Here is a 25,206-nt window from a genome sequence, read left to right as displayed (position 1 = left end):
GAGTAATGAAGAGACAAAACACATGTTCCATTGCTTTGATGAACAACTTTGCATCAAATTAGCCCAGTAGAAGTACTTATATCAGGTACTTATATTTTTTTGCAGAGTAAAAAGATGCAGACATCAAATTTTAGACATAAGGAGTCCTGCTAACATAAGAAACAACCTGGGCTTACATTGCCCAAAGTCCTCTCTTTAGAGTTATTTAAAGCTCATTCAGACTATATGTTGAACAATATCTCACAGGAAGCAGTCTCAGGCTAACTAGAGAGGGAAATGTAAATAGGCAATCTGACTCGTACTGCCTAATTGTGTTGTCTATATACAAACCACAGTTACCAGTGCCTCCTTAATATGATCTATTGTTTAGAGGGGCAATAACAATAAAGCCTCAACTGAAAGATCACAGTGAAAGGGCCAAATGACTGGATGTTCCCCCACATGAACCTGACAAATACACAGATACTTTAAGAGGTGCAGAGCTCCGCATTATTATTTGCTACCACTGTAGGTGTAGCAAAGTCTTCACAGAAAATCCAGGATGCCCATTGAAATTTTACCCCTTGTAACAGCCCAGTAGGTTAGTATGGGGGCAATTTCAATTTAATGTCCTTCCTCTCTGTGTATATCTGAAATCCAACATTGTGTCAGCTCTGGACAATGCCGCCAAAGCACTACTGGCTTATTAGCAGAGAGAGAACAAAAAAGGGTCACCTCAGTGCAGCCTGTCCTTTCCATATGAAGTAATTGGAATTGTGCTTCTTCCTGCCACAGGAGGCAGAAGCACTAATGTTGCATTTAGGGTTCATCAGGCCCTGGGGAAGGAGGGAAATACTGTAGCTACCTATCATAACTCATAAACCAAAGGCAGCCCCTCACCTTCAGTGGGCCTCTCAGCCACACTATCCAGGTAAATCTGATTTTCATCCACAGAAGAAGGTTTCAAGGTGTAAACAAGGAACAATCCAATCCTTGCAGAGAAAGAGTGAAGGAATTGTGGTCAACAGAAAGACATTCATTTACTTAGAGATTATATGCAAAGCTGAATACTGATTAATGACATAACCACTGGAAATTCCAGTCACTTGAGAAATAGGATGAAAACTTCATAAACTAGGAAGCAAATTAAAAGGTCACAGAATCACAGAATATGCTGTGTTGGGAGGCACACACAAGGATCATCAAAGTTGAACTCCTGGCCCTGCACAGGACACCCCAAGAATCACACCACGTGCCTGAGAATATTGTCCAAATGCTTCTTGAGCTCTCTCAGCCTTGGTGCTGTGACCACTTCCCTGGGGAGCCTCTTCCAGTGCCCAACCACTCTCTGGGTGAAGAAATTTTTTCTAATATCCAGCCTAAACCTCTCCTGACATAACTTCAGGCCATTCCCTCAGGTCCTGTCATTGTCACCACAGAGCAGAGATCAGTGTCTGCCCCTCCTCTTCCCCTCACTAGGAAGTTGTAACTGCAGTGGTCGCCCCTCAGTCTCCTCCTGTCCAGGCTGAACAGACCAAGTGAACTCAGATGCTCCTCATACAGCTTCCCCTGAAGACCCTTCATCTTCATGGCCAGCATCTTCTCTGGATGCTCTCTAGCTTAATATCTTTCTTATATCATGATGACCAAAACTATCTACAAATTGAAGTAAAATACATTCTGCTATGGAACTGTTTTCTCTATCTACTTTAAAGGTCTTTCATCAAGAAGAAAGGAATACTGAGTAAAGCACTCTGTTCACATGAAAGACTCTGAGCAGCCTGTGGCATTCAGATATCACTTATGACCACTTGGTTTCCAAGCATACAGAGGAGAACAGAGAAACCTTAACAGGTCCTTTGTGAGGAGGACTGTCACCCATTTTTCACTTGTAGTTTGCTTTAACGCATTACGTGGTTCTAAGGACAGAAAGATTAATGTTATATAAACATATTTAGTGAAAGTGCATAATCTCTTCCTGCCCACAAGAAGGACATTTCTTAAGGGACATAACACCCATTGTTCTGCAGGAGTGGCCCACACAGCAATTCCCACTGGAAGTCCAAATTTGGGACCAGCAGAAACTCCAGCACCTCCCAGTGCTGCTGAGAGCCTGTTACAGGCTCTGCTGTTCAGGAGCTGGAAGGATAGGGACTGTCCAATCTCTCAGCACTCATGGGCCTGACAACCAATCACATTACCATGGGATAACAAATCATGATTATTTAAGAAAAAATGCTCTTTCACACTCCTTACATCATGACAAATTTGTTACACTAAATCCACTACTCTCACCTGTCTCACTACCCATATGAAAAAAGAAACAGACTAACTCCTACAAGCCCAGGGCAGGGACATGCATACAGGTAACATACATCCAGGAACATAACATCCACAAAAGAGTTGGCAAACACTAAGTTCATGTAACAGCTTACTCCACAGTTAACTATTAGAGGTACTCACACTCTCTAACAGAGCAAAAGGCTGAGACCACAGGTTTGACATGCAACTCTGTTTCTACATGTTATTAAATCAGAGCTTTAGAAACAGAGCTGCCATCTGTGCAGTGCATTTCCCTGGGAATTAGGTGGCTATAGACAGCACTACATGGACCTTCCTCAGTTGATAGGCTACAGGCTGGGAATATAAAATGAAGCAGTGCTTACATTCTGTGAAGAGCAAACAAGGATTTAAATGCTATGCTTCATGAAATCCTGACTAACATAACTGATTGAAATTCAAGAACGAAAAGGACTGTTACTGGGATATAAACCAAATCAACAGGATTAGGTACACAGTTCTTTGGGGCCAAATTGTAATACTGTAGTGATACTTTAGGGACAAGGCTTTAATGAAACCAAGTATTAGCTACAGGCTTTGAGTAATCCCAGTCATACCTACAGAACTGTCTGTGCCACTATTATAAGGGTCATCACCTTCACACAACTGTAAGTTGGAGTGAATGAAAAAAGTTTTCATCAGTTTTTCACCAGGGGATCCTGCAGTTGCCAAAGATCTGGTGTTCTACCAAAGACAAGGTGAGAGAAGCTCTATTGTCAAGGTCTCTCCAACACTAGCAGAAGTATAGTTCATCGACAATCTGAGGAAACACAATAGACCTTGAAGGTTACCTGAGAACATCCCTTGTATTAAAGTACCCTTGCAAGAGATGGGACAGAATAGTGCAGGCCAGAGTGATCTTGGAGCTACTGATTTCAGGATCGTTGAAAAGGAAAAGAAGCTTGGGCACCACTTGTACCTGGTAGGCAATTACAACATTCTGACATGCATCTCTGTAAAAAAAGCACAGGGACTATTAAAAGCTTCTACTGGAAATGACCAACTTTGCCGAAGTTTCAGCTAAAAGGATTCTCAGGTTGCACGATACTTTGTGCTTTTGGCTTCTAATATTGTCTTTATAACACTTCAAACACTGTCAGACAAACTGAACATGTGTCAGTGATGGAGATCTGAAGACTACTCTGTGTGTTCTACTCTTCTCTTCTGCCCTCTCCCCCAGAAACTGTTGCATTCCAACAAGTTCAAAGAAAACATTACAGAATTTTCAAGCAGCAAGTTGGTAGAAAAAAATGCTATTCCTGGAAAACTCAGCAAGGGACATCAGACAGCTCTCCACAGAGCTTTCTGCTACCAAAAAGAAGGAATCTGGCTTTCCTTAGCCCCCCTGCCATGCTTTGTCTCTTTAGATACATTTAACTCCAGTCCAGATGATTAAGCATACTGATAAAACGGTTGTGTTTTGATTTTAAACACAACTTCAATTATATATTTTAAAAAATTATTTCATAGTGAATTCAAACATTCAATTTTCCCCTCCCCAGCAGATATTTAAGCTTTCATTGTACAGCAGTAGTTGCACGTGAACCAGGTAACCAGATATCTTTGCGCAGTCTGGCCCCATAGTCATCTCAGGGGCTGATCAAATCACTAGCTCCAGGCTTGAAAGAGCAATACAGGAACGATTTACTCCCAGAATCCACAGATTCCAACTGGGACTAGACCCTTCACAGCCACCTCACAGTTCCAGCTTCAGGTTACAGATGTGCTTGTCCCACAGGTGTCTGATTCAAACAGCTATATATACCTGGAGGACTGCAAGATCTCCACAAGATGGGAAAGAAGAACAAGGTCAAGATTTTCTGGTGCTTTCATCCAAAGCTGAAAGACAAAGGAAAGCAGAGGTTTTACCGCTCTGCTGAACTTAGAGAACAGTACCTGCAGCAGAGAAACAGTTAAATCTAGTTAGGGAGAACATCATAAATATTCAGCATTTCTGTAATGCAACCTGCAGGCACTGGGAAGTCCCTGCTAGTGTAGGGAATTGTAGCTCCAGAGCCAGCCCTGAGGAGCAGGCCCTCTGGGAGTGTTCCTGCAGACCTGGGGAGCCACAGTGTGATAATGCACAACATACAACCCCACGCTAAATATTGGATACAGGTGGTGCTGGGAACTAACCAAACCTCGTATTGTAAAGCCATCTTTAATACAGCCAAACCCACAGAGTAACATGAACAGTTTTACCTCAAAGTTGCAGAGAACATACTGGAATGCACCACAATTCTTGATGACTGAAGACTCGAAGCCCAGCTCAGCTGTGCCCACCAGGGAGAACATTAACTGTAAAATCCTGCTGTTTAGCAGCTGGGTTTTCCTCTTCAATAGATAGCTCAGCAACTGAAAAAAGAAGACTGAATAAGTACCTGCCAAGTATAAATCTTTATTTATAAACTGATATATAACACTTCTCTTTAATTCAAGACCAATACACTGTTTACTCAGCTGTAGTAGTCATGCATGCATACATTTTCCTTAAGTATCATGAAGAAAATGAAGGTTTCAGTCCAGACACAAAATTTCATGCAGGAAATGAAAGGGTCAACTTTTGAAGTAGCTTAACAACTTCGTGGCATTGAACAGCAGGAAAATATCTGCCATATTATGTTGAATTGAATGTACAAAAAGCAACAGACAAATATAACTATAAATAACCACAGTAGGTGTTCTATGCTGTTCTTCATGGATGTATTCTTAATTGCTTACAAATGGTCTTAATTTAAAAAATATTAATTTTCACCTCTCCAAGTGAAGAACATTTATGAAACATTGCCAGTTTCTCAACTGAGCCTTTGATTATCCAACAGTTTCCCAATACTGTGAGAAGAATGTTCAGAAAGCCATTACATTTTGAACAGGTTGGGAAGAATAGAAATTAATTTGAAAATACATATCAAGACACATTTATTACTTAGCTGTTAAAAAAAACCACTTCACTCCATTGCAGTATGGTGATCAGTCACATGAAAAGAACACTATTTAGTAAAAAAATCAAAAGGAACACTCACACACACAATATAAAGACTGGCATTCACCTACAAAAAAGGATTGGGCAAGCAGTATCTAGGTAGGATAAATATATTCCTATAAATTGTGATCAATTTATGAACAATTTGCATGTTGGGAAAATTGAGAGTTTATAATAAATCATTCATGAAACCCTAATGTTAGGGTTCTGTTTGGAACCTTCTGTATTAAAGAGCCTTCTTTTTTCTTTCAGAGTTTTCTGCTTCACCTACTCAGCATGAAGTAAATTATACTAAACTGAAACTTTATACTTGAGCCTCAATCCATCCAATATTACATATATAGACTTTACATATAACCAAAATTTTCAATCTGCATAGCTTTCAGGTTTAAAGATTAATCTGGGATAGACCTAATCAGTGAATTCAGACAGCACTTACTTATATCATCACAATTCCTCATACACAGTGAAGACTGAGCTGTGGGAATTCATTGTCAGCCTTACACTGGGCAGTCTGTAAAGAGGAATCCTAGGCCAAGGGGAGGAAGAAAACCTGCCTGATAAGTGGTCTTTTGTGTAGGGATCAAGTGTGTTGGTAAAAGGTGAAGAGTGGTTCGGTCACAACTCTGCTGCACTGGTTTATTTAGTTTATTAAATCATGTCTGACCAAGAGGCATCTGCCATTGCCTTCCCTTCAGCAGATAAACTGTTACAGAGGTTCCCAGGAATTATAAACTATAAACACAGCATATAGAGCACTATCCTATATTCCCCTCCTAACTTACAAAGTTCCAACCACAAGTGCCTGTAGCCAAGATATGTTTAGTTCGTTCCCATTGATGGATTTGGGGAGAAATATCTACAAGGAAAAGATTATAGCCAGAATGAATGAACAAAAGAGTGCCTACCTGGTATCCATGGATGTGCCTCATCAGTTTTCCACTCAATGGGCTATTGTTGAGAATGGAGTTCAGGACTTTGACAGCTGCATACATGGTGTGGTCATCACGGGCCATAGCAATGAGACCCAGGAGAATGGCAGGGCCTCCAATAAAGTTCAGACTAGTAGCTGCTGGAGTGGACTGGAACACTCTTACCCCTAGGAAATTGCAGTGTTACTCTACCAGGAAGTTACATGACCAAATCTATTGTTATTAGCCAGACAAAGGCTTCACTCTTAAAAAAATATTAAGCATTAAGACAAGTGCATTTACCATATTGGCCCACAGCAACTGACCCAATAGTCCGCAAGGAACCTGAGAGGTGCCCAGCAATATTCTTAGCTAGGAATATTGGAGTTGAACTGTCCCGAGAATTAATCCCAATCTAAAACAGATAAAAGACATTTTAAGAAAACCTTTGGTAGTATCGGGGACACTAAAAGTAACAAATGCATGCTCTGAACTTTAGCTTATTTTTTTACTTTTATACTATGAAAACCATCTTTTTTCACAACAAGTTTATTGTAAGGACAAACATTCACCTATCTACAATATCCCACAACTCCACTACTTTCATATCAGTAGATCTGGTATTAGCAAGAATGATAGAACAGCATGTGAAAAGTCCTTGTGAAGGCATTAAGAAAACACAGAATGAAACAAGTATTCCCAAAACCTGAAAATTATGACTTCTGTTCCTGTTTAAAAAAATTGCTTTTAACATTGTGCTCACACTGTCCAATCTATTCCTCTCCATATATGAAAATTAACCTATGAGTAGAACAAAGTTAAGGAATGGGAAAAGAAGCTCAAAAAAAGCACTGAAGGTACACAGACAAGACAAAGTCAGAAACTTGGCTCTAGGAAAACTGATTAGAAGCAAGAGAAAACTTGTTTAAGACAAGGGGAATTTGTGACCTCTTTGGCAATCAGCCGACCATCCACTTCATTGTAAGAGCTCTTTATGTCTTGGACTGTGGTGAGAGATGAGCACACTGCATTGATTCCAAAAGAAATCTTCTCTTCTGCCACCAGAGGTGCAGTATTATGATCACTGTACTGGTCCTCACCTAAAACAAGAGAGACTGTGAATGTCTGAAGGAACTTCGTTTGTTCAATATGCAAGACAGAGAGGCAGGTGAAAAATAACTGGAGGAAACTGATATTTAGGAAATAATTTTACTTTGTCTTAACTATAATTAGAAAAAAGCATTCACCCTTTGCAACACAGTCCACAGCAGTTTGCATCACCAGCAGATGTGCTTGGCTGTGTCCTCTGCTACTTTGCCTTGATTCAATATCCTCTCATAACATCTCATGAAGCTCAGTAAAGTCCAGAATAAACCTCTCCCTCCGTCCACACGATATAAAAAAACAAGCTTTCTGGATATAGAAAACATTTCAGAGGCCTTCTGTGTTACTGGGAACTTTATCAGGGATACCAGAAGCAAAGATTTGTGGGGAAAGAGGGCAGAGGCAAAAGTTTAGAGCTGCCAACTCACAACATTTGGGAAGCTTCTAAAAAGTACCAGGTTCAGCAGCTTAATAACTACATGAAATTACCATATGCATTTCTTTAAAGAACTTTCTATTCCTGCTCACACTTGGAAAAACTGTATGTACCTTTATTAAAAAAAAGGTCAAGCTTGTATTTTTGACAATTTTATACACTAGGAAAACAGCTGACTTACAAAACTGTTTACTAATGCTGGTCACACAGCCCCTTTAGGCGAAAAATTAGTTCATACACCACATGAAGATTAACTATAAGTAAATGCCCCAAGACTGTGTCACTGTTTCCCTTCCAGCAGGACTTGGTTTTAGGACTAAGCCTCTGCACAACTGCAGCTGATTAGTAAGAAGCAATGAGGTAGTGGGGAAGACAGGACACAACACTGCCAAAAATTCCCACTGCTGTTTGCAGTAAGGTCACCAATCCATTTTAAGGAAAAAAACATAGTATTTGAGGGGATTGTGGTAATTTTTTAAGTCAGAATTTCCATTTGACCAAGTCCCTTTGAGTGTTTTGATGGAATAGGGAGAGTGCAGGGAGAGAGAGGGAGATCATTTCACAATCATGAGATCATATCTTATATGTTGCTCTGTGATTCCCTGCAGCAGGGCATAACTAGAGTCAGATGGACACAATCTATGATTAGTACTAGTTCTTCCCATCTGGGGAGAACTTTGCAGAAAACAAGCCCCCCAGACTTCATAAAGACTCAATGATTCAAAAAATCAAATCCTTTTGACTTCTAAAGGTAATGTTTTTATTTCAGAGCTGTACTTTGACACCATTTCTCTTTCAACAACCCCTTCCCATGCTTGACTTGCAGATTTTTGCGTGTAGATAGACAGCATTCTGAAGGAGTACTCTCAGCCAGTCTTTTCACATTGTTCTAGGCTGGAGTGTCACCAAGAAAGATTATTTTGCTCTTTTCAAATGAGAAATGAACATCCCACTTCATTCCAAGCTCTAGCACAGAGGTGAATGTTGAATGTTGAACAAACAGTAATCAATAACAGAAATGTTTTGTCTGTCTGTTTAATAATTGAAGCTAACAACATACTTTAGTTAAAAAGCCTCTTAATTAAATGGAATGTATCTTACTCCCCTACCCCTCTCTCCTACACTGCAGGCATTTGCAATTCAGCTCCATACTTCTTTTTCTGCCCTTTCTTTTTTCCCTGTTAGCACTGTTAATGCAGAGTATCTCAGTTAAAGCTTCTGCTTTAATGTTTGTCCAACAGGAATCACAATCTTGCAACTCAGGATGTTATACCTCTTTACTCTTCATCTCTCTCTGCTGCTTGACTCCTGCCCTTCTTTCCAATTCACAGTATGTTACAAGATCCTTGTGTATCTTACTACAGTCTTGTACAACATTCAGTAATGCAGTTTTCCAGACTTTTAGAATGAGCCCTAGACACAGCTGGAACATTAATAGCAGATTATAAAAATAAAAAGAACACTGCCCTGACAAATAGTGGCACATATGAGAATTATTACATACCTTGAAGTTGTACTGCTTGGAAATTGCTACAATACTGAGGGCCAAGCTTAATAATAACTTCTATGGTTTCCACAGAAATGGCTTCTTCGAACAAGTATGTAGGACCAAGGCGCCAGGTCAAAGACGACTTCTGTTTCCAAACTCGAGGAGTAGCTATGTACCCATAGACATCAATAAAGGAAGAGGGTTCCATGGAAACACAGCTACCCGGTAAAGGCTGGAGATATTGCACCTGCAACAGAGAAGGAATTCACTGAGGGGATCCAATACATTCAGGGTGCCCTGGAGTCTTGTCCCTGTAAGGTACTGCCTGCCACCTCTTTGCTCATTGAGCTCTCAGTTGTGCAAAAAAATTATATTGGGTCTAGCTGAGCTGGAGCTCATTTTCCCACAGCAGCTCTCACAGTGCTGGGCTTTGCCCTGGGAGCTAGAAAGGGGTTGACAGCACACCAGGGTTTTGGCTATTACTGAGCAGAGCTGGCACAGCATCAGTGCTGTCTCTCCAACATTACCCCCATCAAGGGGCAGGAGTGGGCAAGATCCTGGGAGGGGACACAACCAGGCCAGCTGACCCAAATTAACAACAGGGATATTCTATGTCATATAACGTCAACTCAGACATAAAAGCTAAGGAAAGGAGGAGGAAGCGGGGAATTAATGATTTACAATGCTTGCCTCCTACAGCAACTGCTCCATGTGCTGATGCTCTGCTTCCCAGGAAGTGGCTGAACAGCACTCACTGATGGGAAGTAGAGAATAAACCTATTTTTTTCTCTTTGCTTGTGGACATGAAAACTCACTTCTGCTTTAATAAACTGCCTTATCTCAACTTACAAGTCATTTTCCATCTTATTTTCTCTCCTCTGTCCAGCCAGGAAGGGGAGTGATATAGCTGCTTGGTGGGCACCTGGCATCCAACCAAGGTCAACCCACACAATAATTATCAGCTACTGTTCAGAAATTGGACTTTGAGAAGTACTGTAAACATAAGCATTTTGAAATGTTTAAGGCTAATTTTTGTTCCAAAAACACAGTCAAAAGAATTTCAAGTATTGGCAAAGAAAAACCCTGTCTTGACTCCAGAAATATTTTTCCTCTTCTAAAATTCATAATCCTGACTATGACAACACAGAACAAAAAGTTACAGATCACACTTTGGACTGGCACAAATAGAGAATAAGCAGTTTTTGAAGAGTGTAGATTGTTCAAGTGCATCAGTAAGCTTCAGTGGAGCTAACATTGTTTAAGAAACAGGGCCATTTATTTTTGGTACCAAAATAATGATTTGGCCTCCTGAACAGAGTCTATTATTTTATTTAACTGTAGAGAGCTCTAACAGGAAGTAGTTGGAATTTTTTGGTAGAGAGAAACTATATTGTACTTTGGGGTTTAGCCCTGTCTTTAACAACTTGCTGTTAGGATGGGAGACTCCTAGCATTTACTGATGTCTGGACACTGAGATTTAGAAGACAGGGCTGGTCAATATTAAGAGGCAGGAGTTGATACTTGAGTGAATAAATATTTGACTTGATGAAACACAGTAACACACACACATACATACCCGCCCCATAGCCACCAACTAAATATAGCCTTTGGTATTGTTAAGGGCCTTTGTCCATTTCTAACTTCTTAGACAATCTTTTCACTGTACATATCAAGATGAAGGCTTGCATTTAGTCAGTGACCCCAACACTGGGACAATCTTTTGTTTACTAAAGGATTCTTTTATTTATATGAACTGTTTCACTGAATGTTAAACATACTTGCCGAGAATTCTTTAATCAATTGCAATGTTTAGGCCTAGTTTTATTGATGACTTTCAGTCTCATTTGAAGGAAGTCAAATTAAATTAAATTTTCATTCTTGAAATGGATATAGGTCTCAAAGGACATTTATAAGACAGATCATTTTTCTCAAGTATGATAAAGAGAATATTTGAATTAAACAGGTTGCATTTACAGGGGAAGCATAAAACACGCAAGTGAGCTTTGCACGTGCTGAGATTGAATTGAAATATGGGAACAAAAAGGAAGAAACCAAGGTTACAAGTTTCAATTAATAATAGGATTCTATTCAAAAACAAAACCAAAATAACACTACACCAATCAGAGACATACTAGAAAGAGCAGGCTGCCTTTTCTATACTGCATTCAAAATGCAAAAATTAGATCTCTGAAATAGTATGAGTTTACTGCAAAACCAGGAGCATGATGATATTAATAATATAAACCAGGGGCTATTCTCATTTATCTCGTAGATTATGAACCCTTCAGGTGCATTTGGATTACTTTTGCCTGATGTCTCATGCAACCTGAGAACTGGCTGCTGTGAAACAAAAATCACAAGAAATGGAACATTAGGGGAAATACCAGTACACCAATATTTGCAATGAACTCATGAATTGATATAATCTCACACACTGTACAACTAACCCAGAGGAACACCTATCTGTTCCTGAATGCTTAGTGTGCTAGTGAGGAAAAAGACCACTGACTGACATTGCTCCCATCTTTGGATTCTTGCAAAGAGCTGGCCAGTCACAGCAGCTTATTTCTCTGTGACCTTTCCACTTTCAAGAGCTTTCTTCAAAAGAAAAAGTGAAGACTCCCTGCATAATTCATCACCTTTGCAGGTTTTAGCCTAAATCCAAGTTATCTTTGGTTTAGGGCTTTCTGGTCACACCTTGATGTGAAGTACTTTTTATAGATGGCAACTTCTGCAAATCTTGGGCTTAAACTGATAGGTCCTCTGAATCACTAGTAAACTCAGAAAATTTTGACCTAAAGGTTTAACTGAATTTCAGCAACATAACCCTGAGCTACCTGCAACCTAGGTAACTTCAGCTCTAGAGGAGATAACCACCACATGGTTATCTACATGCTGAAGGGGGAGGGGGAACTAGTTCAAAGCATCAGTATAAGGTGAGAACATACTTCTGAAAAGCAGCACAAATACACCCTCTTTGGTACAGATTTCTGACTCCACTCACACCCAACACAGTGGCATGTGTTACATGTGTAAATCACCATGCTTTGAGTTTTTAAGATTAATACTGAAAAGTCATGGTAGGTGCATTGGGAGATGAAAATTAGAAGCAATGCAAGGCAAAAGTCAGGCACAAGATCTATGCAGAGAGCCTTTACCTTTGCAGAGCCAAGCATCTGACCATTTATATAAGCTGACACAATGCAGTTCTTCTTTGCTTCCTTAGCAACTGTCACTGTGAGATGATGCCACTGGCCAGTGACCAGTAGTTTACCACAGCCAAACTGGACTTGCCCTGGAAATGTGGAGGGATTTAGGACCTCACCCTCAGGTTCCATAATATCTGTAACAGCAAAAACAGAGGTAAGTCAACAGAAAGTTTCTTACCTTCACCTACCTCTGGAACAACTTTCAAATGTGACAGAAAGAGCATGACACTCTGTGGGTAGAGTGAGATTCGATGCTATTATGTCCAATGTCTTTAAAACATTGCCCAAGGTCTAGTATCAGGACCTACAACTTGCACAACTCTCAAGCTCCCTCCAGCATATGCGTCACCCTCCCAAATAATACCTGCTCTCTGCCTTGACGCTGTAAAACTACCCTGACCTAGGAAAACCCAACATATTCACTAAGAGGAGAACCCTCAGTATATTCACAGTTAGCTGACTGTGATGGCCGACTAGCCTGTGGCACAAGGGACAGAGAGAGCTCTTGGTAAGACAGTGTGTGCTGCCAGAGACTTATCGGTCATGATGAGGGAAAGAAATCTCTCCCCGGATGCCTTGTTCTGTTACGGTAATTGACCCCAGTTTGGCTCCCCCAGTTGGCTGCCAGCCTCTACCCCTCGTCACTCCCCCAGAGCTTCCCCATTGGTCCCGTTCCCTAGTCCTGCCTTTTCCCCGCCCCGGATAAAACCCCTGAGTTCGGCATTGCTCTCACCTTTGCCTCTGTAGCCTTCGACAGTGTAGGTGAAGCAGTAACTGCTCCTCTTGGAATACACACAAAGGCCCTTCCTATCTCTTGGTGACCGACTTTATACTGAAGCTAGCCATGCGTCTGTGTGTGTGTGCATGCATGTGACCCCACAGAGCCGGACAGAGACAGTAATAGCTGACACAGAGAAACTCCTAGCAAATCCATTATTTATAAAAGTCTCTATAATAATTTGTAGCTTTTATGAAAAAAGGTAAGCTGGAATTTTTATCATTATCTAAGGTAATCAGAGCACTCACACAATGTCAGCTGTGCTTGAAAAAGTCCCAGCTACTATTCCCACTCCATTTCCAACCTCCTCTGGGATATTCAATCACATTTACATTTGAAATACCTACTCTACTCAATAAGGAAAAGGGGATAAATATCAGCAGGGAACAATATTAACAGATTGGCATAATAGAAAACATTCTGAAAGAGAGGAGAGGAAATGAGTTGTTTCATTAGGAAGCTAGATCACTCCCCAAATTCTCAGTCCTACTCTCCAAACCTGCCTAATGTCACACAGTTCAAGCCCAGTCTCCACAACTGCACACCACAGTATAAGTGACACTCAAAAATTTTCCATAAAATATTGCAGTAATTCACAATGCCTACAGCAAACTTAAAAATTAAACATGGCCAAGAATTACAATCACAACTGGATGCAAGAGGAAAACTGAAGAGAAATCTCATTAATATCCTGGGTACTTCAAAGAAGAGGAAATTTATTAATGAAAAATTCCAGATAATAAGAGAACACAGCACAGCAGCTTGACTGAAAAGAGCCTTACCAAGTGGCTGGAATTCTACTTCTTCTGTAGAAATGACCAAAGAAAGGTCCTGTGGAAAGAAGCTTACAGAAAAGCATACGAATTCTTGCTCTGTTCTTGACATGTGCCTCACAATGGTAAGGAAGCGGAGTGGGTGGCTGTTGTGCACCAAACCAAACTTGCTAACCAGGAACCAGCAAGAGAGTGTCAGTCCACTTGAGGGAGGGAACGTTCTGATGCCTGTAGACAGGAAACAAAAAGGCATTAAGGAAGTTGTTTTCTTTGGGCAGCCATTAGCAAACTGCTTTGTGTTTCATTTGTAGTCCATACCATGAAAGAACCAACATTAGGTTATGGGGTTTAATTTCTATTCTGTCAGATTTCACTGCTTGTATTCAGTATCACAAAGATTGCACATATGAGTCTGTGCACATGTATAAATGACCTAAAGCTGACTGATGAGAAATGACTGCTAGATCTCCATGCTATGGAGCTCATGGATTAGCAATCTCCAAGCCAGAAACAAGCTCTCAAATTTCACAAAAATTCAGGAAGCAAAAAGTACAACCATTTCCCATTCCACCCAATAGAGCCTTCTGTTGTATAGAAAAATCCCTTTAAGTGACAGTTCCTTCCATTGTCTGTTACCCTAAAATCTGGTGGCTCTTACTTGTTAAGTCTGTTTTCTTAGAAGCTTGCTTTAAAATTGTATTGCTAATGTTAATTCATCACACTATGAAGCTGTAGCCAGTGCTGCATTTTGCTGAGCAGTACAAGTTACACAGTTCAGAGCTGGTCTGGGGCACAGAGACAGAAACATTGAAACATATAACTTATTTCTTACAACTGTTGAATGCTTTCATTGGGGCTGAGAAGCTGGTGCTCCCAGCAAGCTGCAGGTGAGTCAAAGTGCTTACCCATGCCAGTCCCTCCTGAGACAGATTGGTCTGCACTGGATCCCATGACAGTGGCCAGGGTAGGGAGGTATAAACACCTACAAAAGCAAGCAAGCACCCATTCATCAGAAACAAAAAGCATCCCTGAAGGCCACCAGTGACTTCTGGCATTGCAGAATCATGCTAGGAAGGCAGAGAGTAGGCTGTCAGCAGTACGACAGCAACAAAATACGTTGGCAACATTGCTGCAAGGAAAGCAGCCATAGGGTACATAGATTAAGACGAAGAGAGAAGTGAAAAGTTACTGTGTCAGAGTAAGGGCTTGGAGACCCCAGAGCAGCTAAAATAAAAGCAACAGCAGCCATACCCATAGCCTTCCATGGACATGTCAAACTCCACAAACGATGGAGCTAAAGCTGTGCCGTGTAGCTGGAAGTTTCGAGGTGATGTCATGGAGATGAGACTCATGGCAGTCTGGAGTGCCAGTGCAGATCCTTTAGACAGCCAAGGAGAGGTCCTGATAGGTACAATTGTCTGAGGATCTGTTTTGCTGTCCACCACACTATCTTCTGAACCTGAAAGATGAACAAACACAGTACCTAACCAGATCAATGTCTGCAAGTCTTTTTCCAGTCACAGGTATTGCCCATATTCTATTCATCACTGCTCAGAACAGCACTTCATGCTCTTGAAATAACACATCCTCAACAGCTTACAAAAATCCTCAGCAATACAAAAAAATATTGCACTGAAGGCATTTCAAAATGGGAGGAGGCTGGCAGGACAGCTATAGCCATATTTCAGCTGTATTTTCTTCCCACCCATCTTCAGGCAGCTTCAGAACTCACCCCACCAAAAATTGTCCCCAACCCATTGGTTCCATTTTCCTTACACACAGACCATTCAACTCTGCTGTAACACAATAGTTAAAAGCAACACGTGGGAGAGGATTTGAAGAATGACTGCAAAGAACTTAAGACCCAGATATGGATCATACTGTATCAGGTGTCTCAGGCATGAGAATAGTTTAAGCACCAAATACTGCTATACTGTAGCCTCTCATCTATAAAATACATTATAGCAGAGAAAGGGCTGTGAGAAAAGAGACAACTCTTAAATAAAAAATTAAAATAATTTACTGAAAACAGAAAAATTGAAAAATTACAGAAATTAGAAAAATATAAAAATTTGGGATCCTATGGCTCAGTAGATGGTATGCCCCAGGAGTGCAGGATCTGAGATCTTCTGGCTGGGTCAGCACTGGACCTCAGGTAGAGAAAAAGGACTTGCAGTGCTGAGCTGGCTTTTGGCTGGTCATTAGTCAGGAAAAAAATTATTAAAGGCTCCTTAATAGGAGTAAGGCTTTTAATGCCCAGCACTGATGTCCACCACAGCTAGCCTGCAGAGAACCCCTTCTCCCTCAACTTTTCAGGCCTGTCTCGTTGTTTTACAGTGCCTTTGCTCCGCCCACAGCCCGCCCCTTTGGTTTAAAGTGATTGGTGCTTTCCCTTTGACAGATCATCTCAGTCCACCAATGGCTCATCGTTGTCAGAGGGGTGGTATCAGTTGAGATAAGGGAGCTACAATGCCCTCATTAAAATTCGGGTTGCCGTGGAGCTTGCCTGCAGGGTAACGGCTATGGGGCTAAAAATAGCTGCTGGCTGTTAGAACTGGGGTTTTGGAGTTAGCCCTTGGACCAAAGTGCAAAGTAAAAACACCTAAAAAAAATATTAAAATACATCTAACACATCTTAAAACACTTGTAAAAGTATACAGTAAACACAGGAAAGATAACTTATGGTGTACAAGTGGTGTGAAGTTTGAAAAGGGAGCATAAGTTGGGGATTTTTAACTGGGGAATTTTTAACTGGGAATGGTGCAACTCTCTTAATAAACTACTTTGAACAATTGAAAACACTGATACTGGAACTTGATTTTTGTACCTGGGTGATGGGTTAATTTTAACATTCAATTTAAAAAATATTTAACTCAGAATTAATTAATTAAAGCACTTAATATGCAAAGACCAAGCACTATTAGGGATTTCATGTATGACAGAGCTCCTATGGAGAAGAGCCTATATAAGCAAGGCAGACTACTAGGATATCCTCGGGACTACAAAAAGCAGTGCTCTTTAGTCCCATCCTTATTCCATTCCTATCTATAAATCACAGGAAAAACATGCTGCAAACCAAGGAGACACTCCACTTCATTTGTAGAATATTATTTTTTTTATAGATCACTTCCACGTCTGATCCAGCAAAGCCTGAGTCTATACTCAGCATCTAACTTGAGCAAAGACATCACAATTTGATGTCTGCTGATCATTAGATCAGTGTTGTTCAAGTACCACCCAGTCTGGGCAATACCCAGTGAAAAACTTCCAGGCATACTCCACCTTCACTGTGACTATCTTGGAACAACCTACTCAACAGCAGTTTCTGTCATTTCAGAGACATGCCTAACTCAGCCACTGTATCAGCGACAGACTGTTCATTGTGTGCTTACCTGCATTAGCTGACTCACTCCCCTGACACGAAAGGACGTTGGGCTTGTTTGCGCTGGGCCTGGAAGGTAGCAATGGAGAGCCTCCCAACCACAGAAATTGCCTAACATGGAAAAAAAAAATTAAGAAAGCAACTTAAAAAAAAGAAAACAATGAAGCCAGACACTTTGTAGTCACAGCAACCATGCAAATAGAGCTTAGATCTGGAGAACAACTTTTGTATTTAACAGCAAATTTTAAAGACATCCCAAACAGAACAAAAGAAATGCTTTCCATTGTAGCATCACAAATATTTAGTTTGCTTCACATTTCCTTTCAAGATTTTCCTGTTGAAAAAAAATCAAAGATTTCTTTTCTTCATCAATATTCTTGACTAGCTGTAATTATTCAGAAAGAAAAAAATCTATGGGTTGGGGGTTTTTATTGAGGTTTTTTTTAGAAATCCTATTCTGTATTTGAGTGAAAGAAATACAATCTTCCAATGAATATTTAAATTTACCTGCACTCTGATACCTGCTAGGTACTGTAATGTCTAGCACTTGTTAGCATTAGTGAAGAAAGTGCAACCTCAAACTAGAAACAGTGATTGAGGAAGAAGACCATACTTTTTATTTCTGCATCTGTCATTGACATGGATCTAAGATATGAAAAAGTCATTTTTACTCTGCAGAAAACAGCTTCTCCATATGAATACCAGGAGAGAATAACCCTGGTTGTTTTGCAATGACTTAATTAGTTCATTAATAAATGGCTTTACAACCCCTGCAGAGATGATGCAGCAGAACACTACAGACTCATACCATCTTCAGGAGTCATTTAAGCATATATCCTGCAATCAGTGAGAAAGGAGGATTAAATGGGACTTGAAACAAAAGGCTGAGTCTTGCTGAATTAGATCTCTATGTGAAGCATTTAATTTTTATATAAACTTTGCAAAAAAATGGCACCACTAAAGCAAATTGGTTCCATTAGATACAATCTGATACCTTAACACATGTGGCTCAATAGCCTGTGATGCGAGCTTCTCAAACACTCTGGTGAGGGGCAGATGCAGGGGATGGCTGTCATTGCAGAAAGCATCTTGACAGGAGGTTATGATGGTGCTCAGCAGGCCAGATTCACACATCACCTGACGACTCTTCTCTGACTTCACCAGGGACTGGATATGATCAACCAGAGCACACTGGATTTCCTGGGAAAGCTGAAATGGACACAGAAGTAAAGTCAGAGGGCTGGAACTAAACTGTATGTGGTAACTGATTTATTTTATTTTAATTTGGTTTTCAGTTGTCAAATCCCTGAGTGTAAACATCTGAAGCCCCTAAGGCAAGAGGCTCAAGCAGAACTGCATGGCTGTTCTATCAAGCTCTGCACTTAAACAGTGTGCATATATTCATCCAAGAAGCTGCTTGGCCAACCACAACTCAGCTTTCCTGCCTCGACACTATGGTGGTGAAAGAAGAGAGCAATCAGCTGTCATTCAGAAACAAGGGATCACCACCAAGGGCAGGTTATTAGGCATAAGCTCCAAGACCAAACAGGAATTCAGAATATATTTAACATTGAGCCTGTGGAGAGCCATATTGACATGATCTACTCTTCATTCTAAAACCCTGCTCTTAAACAAAACTGTATCAAGCAATGTCATGAAACAATCTTAAACACTTCTCTATATGTTTTCCTGAATTGACGCCTTACTGATCTTAAAGTCTCTCAATTCTCATAAATTATTTTTAGAGCAATTTGTTCCCATTTGGGAATGGATTGTACCCCATTGACCTAACTAGACTTCATGTAAAAGTAACTGGATAATATATTTAAACACAAATCTTAAAAAGATTAATTATTTCCTATTTCCAAGAGCTTTCAAGCTTTCTCATATACTCTTCTAGGAAATAGATATGCAAACTTTTAAACAAGAGGACAACAATGGTGACAGAAATGCAAATGAAGGCAATGGGATTTGATTTTATAACATGAATGAGAAGTAACTGGATTCAGAATAAGCTTATTAAGTGTAAAGAGGAATTGAGCTCTTTTTCATTCAACCAGACAAAGCCAATACAGAACAATTTCAAAGCCCACAAGCAATTTGTTTTCAAAGCATCCCCAACACTTAGAAGATAATACAGCCATTGCAACATACACACTGTTTTTGCAAACTCAATTACCATTTTTCATATCTGAAGGGTGAGTTCTTTGGATAACATTTTCTTCTCTCTGAAGGACTATTTATTGCCAGGGACATAAATTTCACTATGAATCACATTACATATAAAAATCATCCACCAGGCTAAACTACACTATTACAAAGTCTCACAACTTTATAAATATTTTAATTAATATTTTACTCCGTTTCTGACTATATGCAGGAAAGTATGTGTAAATACCACTAAACAAAGATTGACATAGGTCTTGACTAAGTGAAGCAACTGGTTTACTCCAAAATAAATCCAATAAAAGCGTAATGGTGTACAAAAAAATTGATTGTTTTCATTAGCCTAGCAGCTCTGTCAATACCAATATTGCCTTGTTTTGAATAAAATGTGCTGTTTTCATGGATCTTTGTTCCAGTAAAATGAGATTTTAGTGGAAATATTAAAGGTGGCCAGGAAACCATGCTGTGTGTTTCTGTATGCACGGATTGATTTTCCTAACACTTATTACTTGCACTGTGAATCAGGATATTGAAGGTGCAGTTAGAATGTAGCTGAGCTCTGCTTCAGATTAGAGTCTTAAGGGCAAAATGTCACCTAGCAATTTGCCCAATCTGCTTAAGTAGTACCCAGATTTTTTCCCCTAAGAGCCTATAGTTTCAAAACTTGGTAGCTGAATTTAACTCACTACTATTCATCTTCAAGGTTATATTCAAGATAAGCAAAAATTATGAACTTTTGTCGCTGTGCATTCACTTCAAAAGGACGCAATTTCCTTAGATTTAAGAACAATATAGCAATAATTATGTGCGCAAAATACTTGAAAAATGTTACCTTGTTAACATCTACAAGGAAGAACAAGTCATTTAGCTTACATTTAAAACAGGGATAAGGGTCTTTTTAAAAGGTGCAAAATCCTTATTGATGGACAATGTTTTACTTTCACAACAGTGACTATGACAGCAGTTCATCATACAAGAGGCATGGATGAAAACAAAAAGGAAAAATCCAGCTGTGTAAGCAATAATATCATTTAGCAAAAGTATAGATAATTTACATGATGAATTGCGAGAGGATTTTTTTTTGTCTGTATTCACAAGAAACCTACCAGGATGATGAGACAGAACTGAGTAATTCTTTTATTCTCTTCTCAAAAGTTCTTTCCTTTCCTTTACTCAGCCTTGTAAGATATAGGCAATCTCAGTATCTGACATTACAAATGGGAAAGATCTGTCATGACACTCTGGAATCTTAAAATTCCAGTCAAGGATGAGATGTGTCTGAGAGGTAACTTCTTTCTTTTTAAGGTAGAATCAACTCTGTGAATATCCTGGGCCACATATCTAAAGTGGATGCTAATATGTCTCAATTTACTAGGTGTTTGAAATGTGTCCAATGCTGTCTTTCATCACTAAATAGACAACATATTAATAAAAGGAAAATCGATCTTATATTTGGTCAAACAACATGGAAACTGGTTTAGTTCCAGTCATAGGCATGAACATGAGCAATATCCTTTAAATACAGTTTACTGACTCAAAACTCTTGGTCAGTTTTAAAGTTTTAAGCAAGTTTTTGTACCCATGACATTCAAATGATTTTTTTATCATACCTAGCAATGGTAGGAATATACATCCACAAATCTATTCTCCTCAGCTTTTAACTTTCATTACAGAAAGTATAAGAAATGGCTGAAGTGCAAAATCACCTGTTTTACTGTCTGCTACTGGGTTTTCTATGCTGACAGGCTCAACACTGCTTCAGCCCATCATTTCTTGGGTCTGACAAAGGTCAGTGAGAGGTTTCAAAATTGGCAGGATATTGATATTGTTTCTGAGGGTCAGAATCAAAAGTACATTAATTTTACTGAGTTCCATTAATGTTTCCGTAAAAGCAATGCTTTCTCATTGCCAATTCTGTGAAAGCAAAGGAATCGCACATGACCTGAACTGATTCTAAAGATTTTTCCAGGTTACTCCTCGACACTCAGGCCTAAAGTATCTATCACAGCGCTAAAAGAAGTGGAAAGAGAAGAGTTATTTTCTCTTCTTCTCCATATTTGCTCCTAAAAAATGTATTACTTAATTCAGTCTTAAATTCAGAGCAAGAAACCCCTTAAAACTTTTTTATGAATGTCTGAGATACATCCACAAAGCCATTATTTCATCTCTCATCCAGCTGTCAAACACTGTGGCGCTAGAAAAAAAAAAAATAGTACACTGTTTTGGACAGGATATATCTACCCAAAGAGTAATTCCTTCAGTTATTTTCCTTCTACCAAGTAACTCCCCCTCACTAGCCACTGAGGTTAAACCTTTTGCATCACATCTTACCAGAATCCTGTGCTCCAGGTAGAATCTCCTTGCACAAGGATTCATGCAGTGATTTACGTTATGATTAACAGTATTAAAGTCCAGACTTTTATGTCTCTACCTGGCAGCATCAGTGAGCTTCCCAAGCTCTGAAATATTCTATCCATTCTCTCAATGATTTTTTCAATAGAAATAGTCAGGAAAATTCTATTTTTCCTCTATCCTTTTTGTGGGTTATTTTATGAGAACTCTTTAAGACATTTGTTAACTCCTAGCTAGGGTTTGACTCAGGACCTTGCATAATAGTGGTCCTGTTTTACCTGAGGCAATCATATTCATAACAGCAATACTAAACAAACACTACCAGTAATAACTTCTTATTGACTAAGAAAGGAGTGAGAGAAAAAAAGAAAATATGAGCATAATTAAATACATAACTGAAATTGCTGGAATTTGTGCTCTAGTCCTTCATACTTTTAAGAACACTGCCATCTACTGAGCGTGTGAGAGGCTCTCTCTCTTGCAGAGCTCAACTCTAATTTCTTGATGACACTCTCATCCAATTAACGATTCTACTTGTTTTTCAGAAATTAATTACTGTAATTAACAAAATTTTACTATCTGATGGCTTGATTCCAATAAACAGAGCTGGAAATTGCTAGCAGCTATTTGCCCCTTTCATAGCTCTGGATGAATGACCTGGTTTTATTTCAGGTCCTCCATATGTACTTGACTGCATTCAAGTATTTTGGACCAAATAGCCAATACAATATAGGAAATATCTTTATTCAGAGTGGGTGTGTATATATATATATATATATATATATATATATATATATAAAGATACAAGAAAAATACATTCTAAGCTGCATTAAAAGTTTATGGAACATTAGGTCCAAAGAGCCAGACTTTTCTGGTTGCTAGGGCTGTTAGCAATACTTTAGACAATTTTCAAGGCACTTCTACATTATGCCTTTGGAATAAGTATTCTGGGACCAAAATCCATGTACTGCATCAGACAAGTATAGAAATGCTTAGGCAAACTGACAGCCAGGAGTCTTTGTTGTCCTCACATCTGTTGACTCAGTGAAGTTTGTGCTGTTCCTCCTGACAGTGTTTTAGGTAAATTTTAGAACTACCACATTTGCAAAGAGTAAGCAATTCCTGGAAATGAAGCTACAGAGAAGTAGAAGACACTGTTTAGATGGCATTTCGATATGTCCAGACTCACCTGAGCATGTCCTTCATTGTACAGTTTTGGCAGCAACCTCACCATGACACAGACAGCACCTGGATGTACAATGGTGCAGTCTCTCATTTCCAACCTGCAGTGAAAAGACACATCCTAATTATCATTAACAACAGCAAAGAGAGTCTAAAAGTGCTCCAGCAGAGCACAGCATTAAATCCTCCTAGCAGCAACCAGGCTCAGCATTGGAAACTAAGCAAACAATACAAATGACCCAGAACAACTGGAAGCCTCCTTCAAGTAACAAAGACAGGACATCACCTGCTCATCCCAGGGACCTGCACATTCAAAGATGTGCAGCAGCCTCTTTAAACAAACTTTGCTTTTGAAGGTATTTTCAGAACAGAAAATAGACAACCAGAGGAATCACTGATGCATCAGTCCACAACCAGTGTTATCCTTTTATTTTCTAGGAGTTTATAACTTCAGTTATACAGTAACTTCAGTACTTTAAAACATAATAGAAATAAGCAAAGGTGAGACAGTCTTGATAAAATCAGTATGTCACCCTCCCCTTCCAACACCAGAATTTGCCTAAAGTAGTAAACTAAAGTTGAATACCTGCTTTCCCACCAGTTTTCATTTTTGCCACTTACGACCTTTTTATGTTCAGGCACAGGAAGGAACTGAGGAATAAGAGACATCACAGAGAAGATCTGCTTATGCCATGATGCAGGTTAGAGGTCCAATATATCTCAAAGATGAACCCACAGCATAGCAGAAACTCTAGTTTAGGCACTACAGGCTTGTCCTGTTCAGAGTATCATCAGCATTTCTGGCTGCACCTCTGAACTGGAGTTGTGATGTACACTGTCAGAAACATCTGTCTGAAGCAGATCTCACAGCAAAAGCAAGGGCAACATTTAATGGCTGTAATTAGACTGACAAAATAAAGCACAATATGCTTTATGGACTTTATAAAACACAAGGTACAAGTATAAGAGTAAGCGTAAAAAAAAAAGTTTTACAAGGGATGTAAAGGAGGATAAAAAGGCTGCAATTAAACATGTTTGTTAGCCACTCCCAAAAAGGCTCATCTGATACAGCAGAACAGGGAGTAATGTGTAGCACACTGCCACACTGTGACAAATAATTCTTACTGCATCCTCAAGAAAATTTCAAATAAATTGCTTGTTTGCAATATTTTCTGTGCAGTAAGCCAAAATCAGGTCTGGTATAAAGAGTTGTTGCAGCAGTGGTTTCAGTGTGGATATATAAACCTCTGCTTGACATGAATGTGGGCACGTTTTTAAATGTCAATGAAAAAAGTACACCAAAAAAATGCTCTACTTATATTTCCCTGAGAAAACCCACACCATTTTAAAAGAGAAAAATCCAGGCTCACTAAAATCAATAGGAGCAAAATTATGGCTGGAAACAAACTTGGTGTGCTGGTCAATGCCCAGGTGAACATAAGCAAGAGTGTGCCCAGGTGGCCAACAAGGCCAATGGCATCCTGGCCTGTATCAGCAATAGTGTGGCCAGCAGGACCAGGGAAGTGATCATCCCCCTGTATTTGGCACTGGTGAGGCCCCATTCTGGGCCCCTCACTACAAGGACACTGGGGTGCTGGAGTGTGTGCAGAGAAGGGCCACAAGGCTCATGAAGGGTTTTCTAAGATCATTACACAAGCCTTATCTCCAGCCTTCTCTGTGATTTTCTATGAGTTTCTCATTTTATGGCCTGTCTTAGTACAAAAGCTGTCTTCCTGTACCAACTCCTCCCCTCTGCAAATACCCCATGTCTCACACTCCTGCCCCAGGGCTATCCAGTCAGCCCTGTGATTCCACTCCATCTATCTCACCAGTATCATGCTGTGAATCACAGATCTGCTCTGCACTAGCATTACTTAAAAATAAGACAGATGAGAGGGTTTGGGGACAAAATGAGATGTCACAAAGAACCTGAAGAGCCATTAGCACAGTGAGTTGTCTGTGGTAACAGCAGCTGCAGCAGCCACGATGCTTGGGTGAGCACAGAGAAGGGCTTCCCTCCCAAAGAGATCAGCCTCAGTTAACACAGCTTGCAGCAAGCTATGTCTAATCACCAGGAACAAAAGGAAAACCAGAGACCTCATCTGTCACAAAAGGTGTTTCA

The 25,206-nt window shown here is 39.8% G+C and overlaps 1 protein-coding gene across 1 annotated transcript in view; it reads right to left on the bottom strand.

Moving 5' to 3' along the window:
• WDFY4 (WDFY family member 4) overlaps positions 1 to 25,206 on the bottom strand; it is a 120,154-nt gene that overhangs the window by 73,976 nt on the left and 20,972 nt on the right. The window contains exons 12-26 of the mRNA XM_082285929.1: positions 23,092 to 23,185; positions 18,379 to 18,593; positions 17,395 to 17,495; positions 15,254 to 15,461; positions 14,908 to 14,984; positions 14,012 to 14,230; positions 12,401 to 12,585; positions 9,258 to 9,489; positions 7,162 to 7,313; positions 6,517 to 6,628; positions 6,211 to 6,401; positions 4,522 to 4,674; positions 4,085 to 4,158; positions 3,111 to 3,272; positions 880 to 971 (exon numbers count right to left, since the gene is read on the bottom strand). Of these exons, the coding sequence (XP_082142055.1) occupies positions 880 to 971; positions 3,111 to 3,272; positions 4,085 to 4,158; positions 4,522 to 4,674; positions 6,211 to 6,401; positions 6,517 to 6,628; positions 7,162 to 7,313; positions 9,258 to 9,489; positions 12,401 to 12,585; positions 14,012 to 14,230; positions 14,908 to 14,984; positions 15,254 to 15,461; positions 17,395 to 17,495; positions 18,379 to 18,593; positions 23,092 to 23,185 (2,267 nt within the window). The remainder of the gene's footprint in view (positions 1 to 879; positions 972 to 3,110; positions 3,273 to 4,084; positions 4,159 to 4,521; positions 4,675 to 6,210; positions 6,402 to 6,516; positions 6,629 to 7,161; positions 7,314 to 9,257; positions 9,490 to 12,400; positions 12,586 to 14,011; positions 14,231 to 14,907; positions 14,985 to 15,253; positions 15,462 to 17,394; positions 17,496 to 18,378; positions 18,594 to 23,091; positions 23,186 to 25,206) is intronic.

The sequence above is a fragment of the Coloeus monedula genome, assembly GCF_965178545.1.
Source record: "Coloeus monedula genome assembly, chromosome: 8".
NCBI classification, from domain to species: Eukaryota; Metazoa; Chordata; class Aves; order Passeriformes; family Corvidae; genus Coloeus; species Coloeus monedula.
Note: the sequence above shows the minus strand (reverse complement) of the source record. Positions and strands in the feature narration are given on the sequence as shown.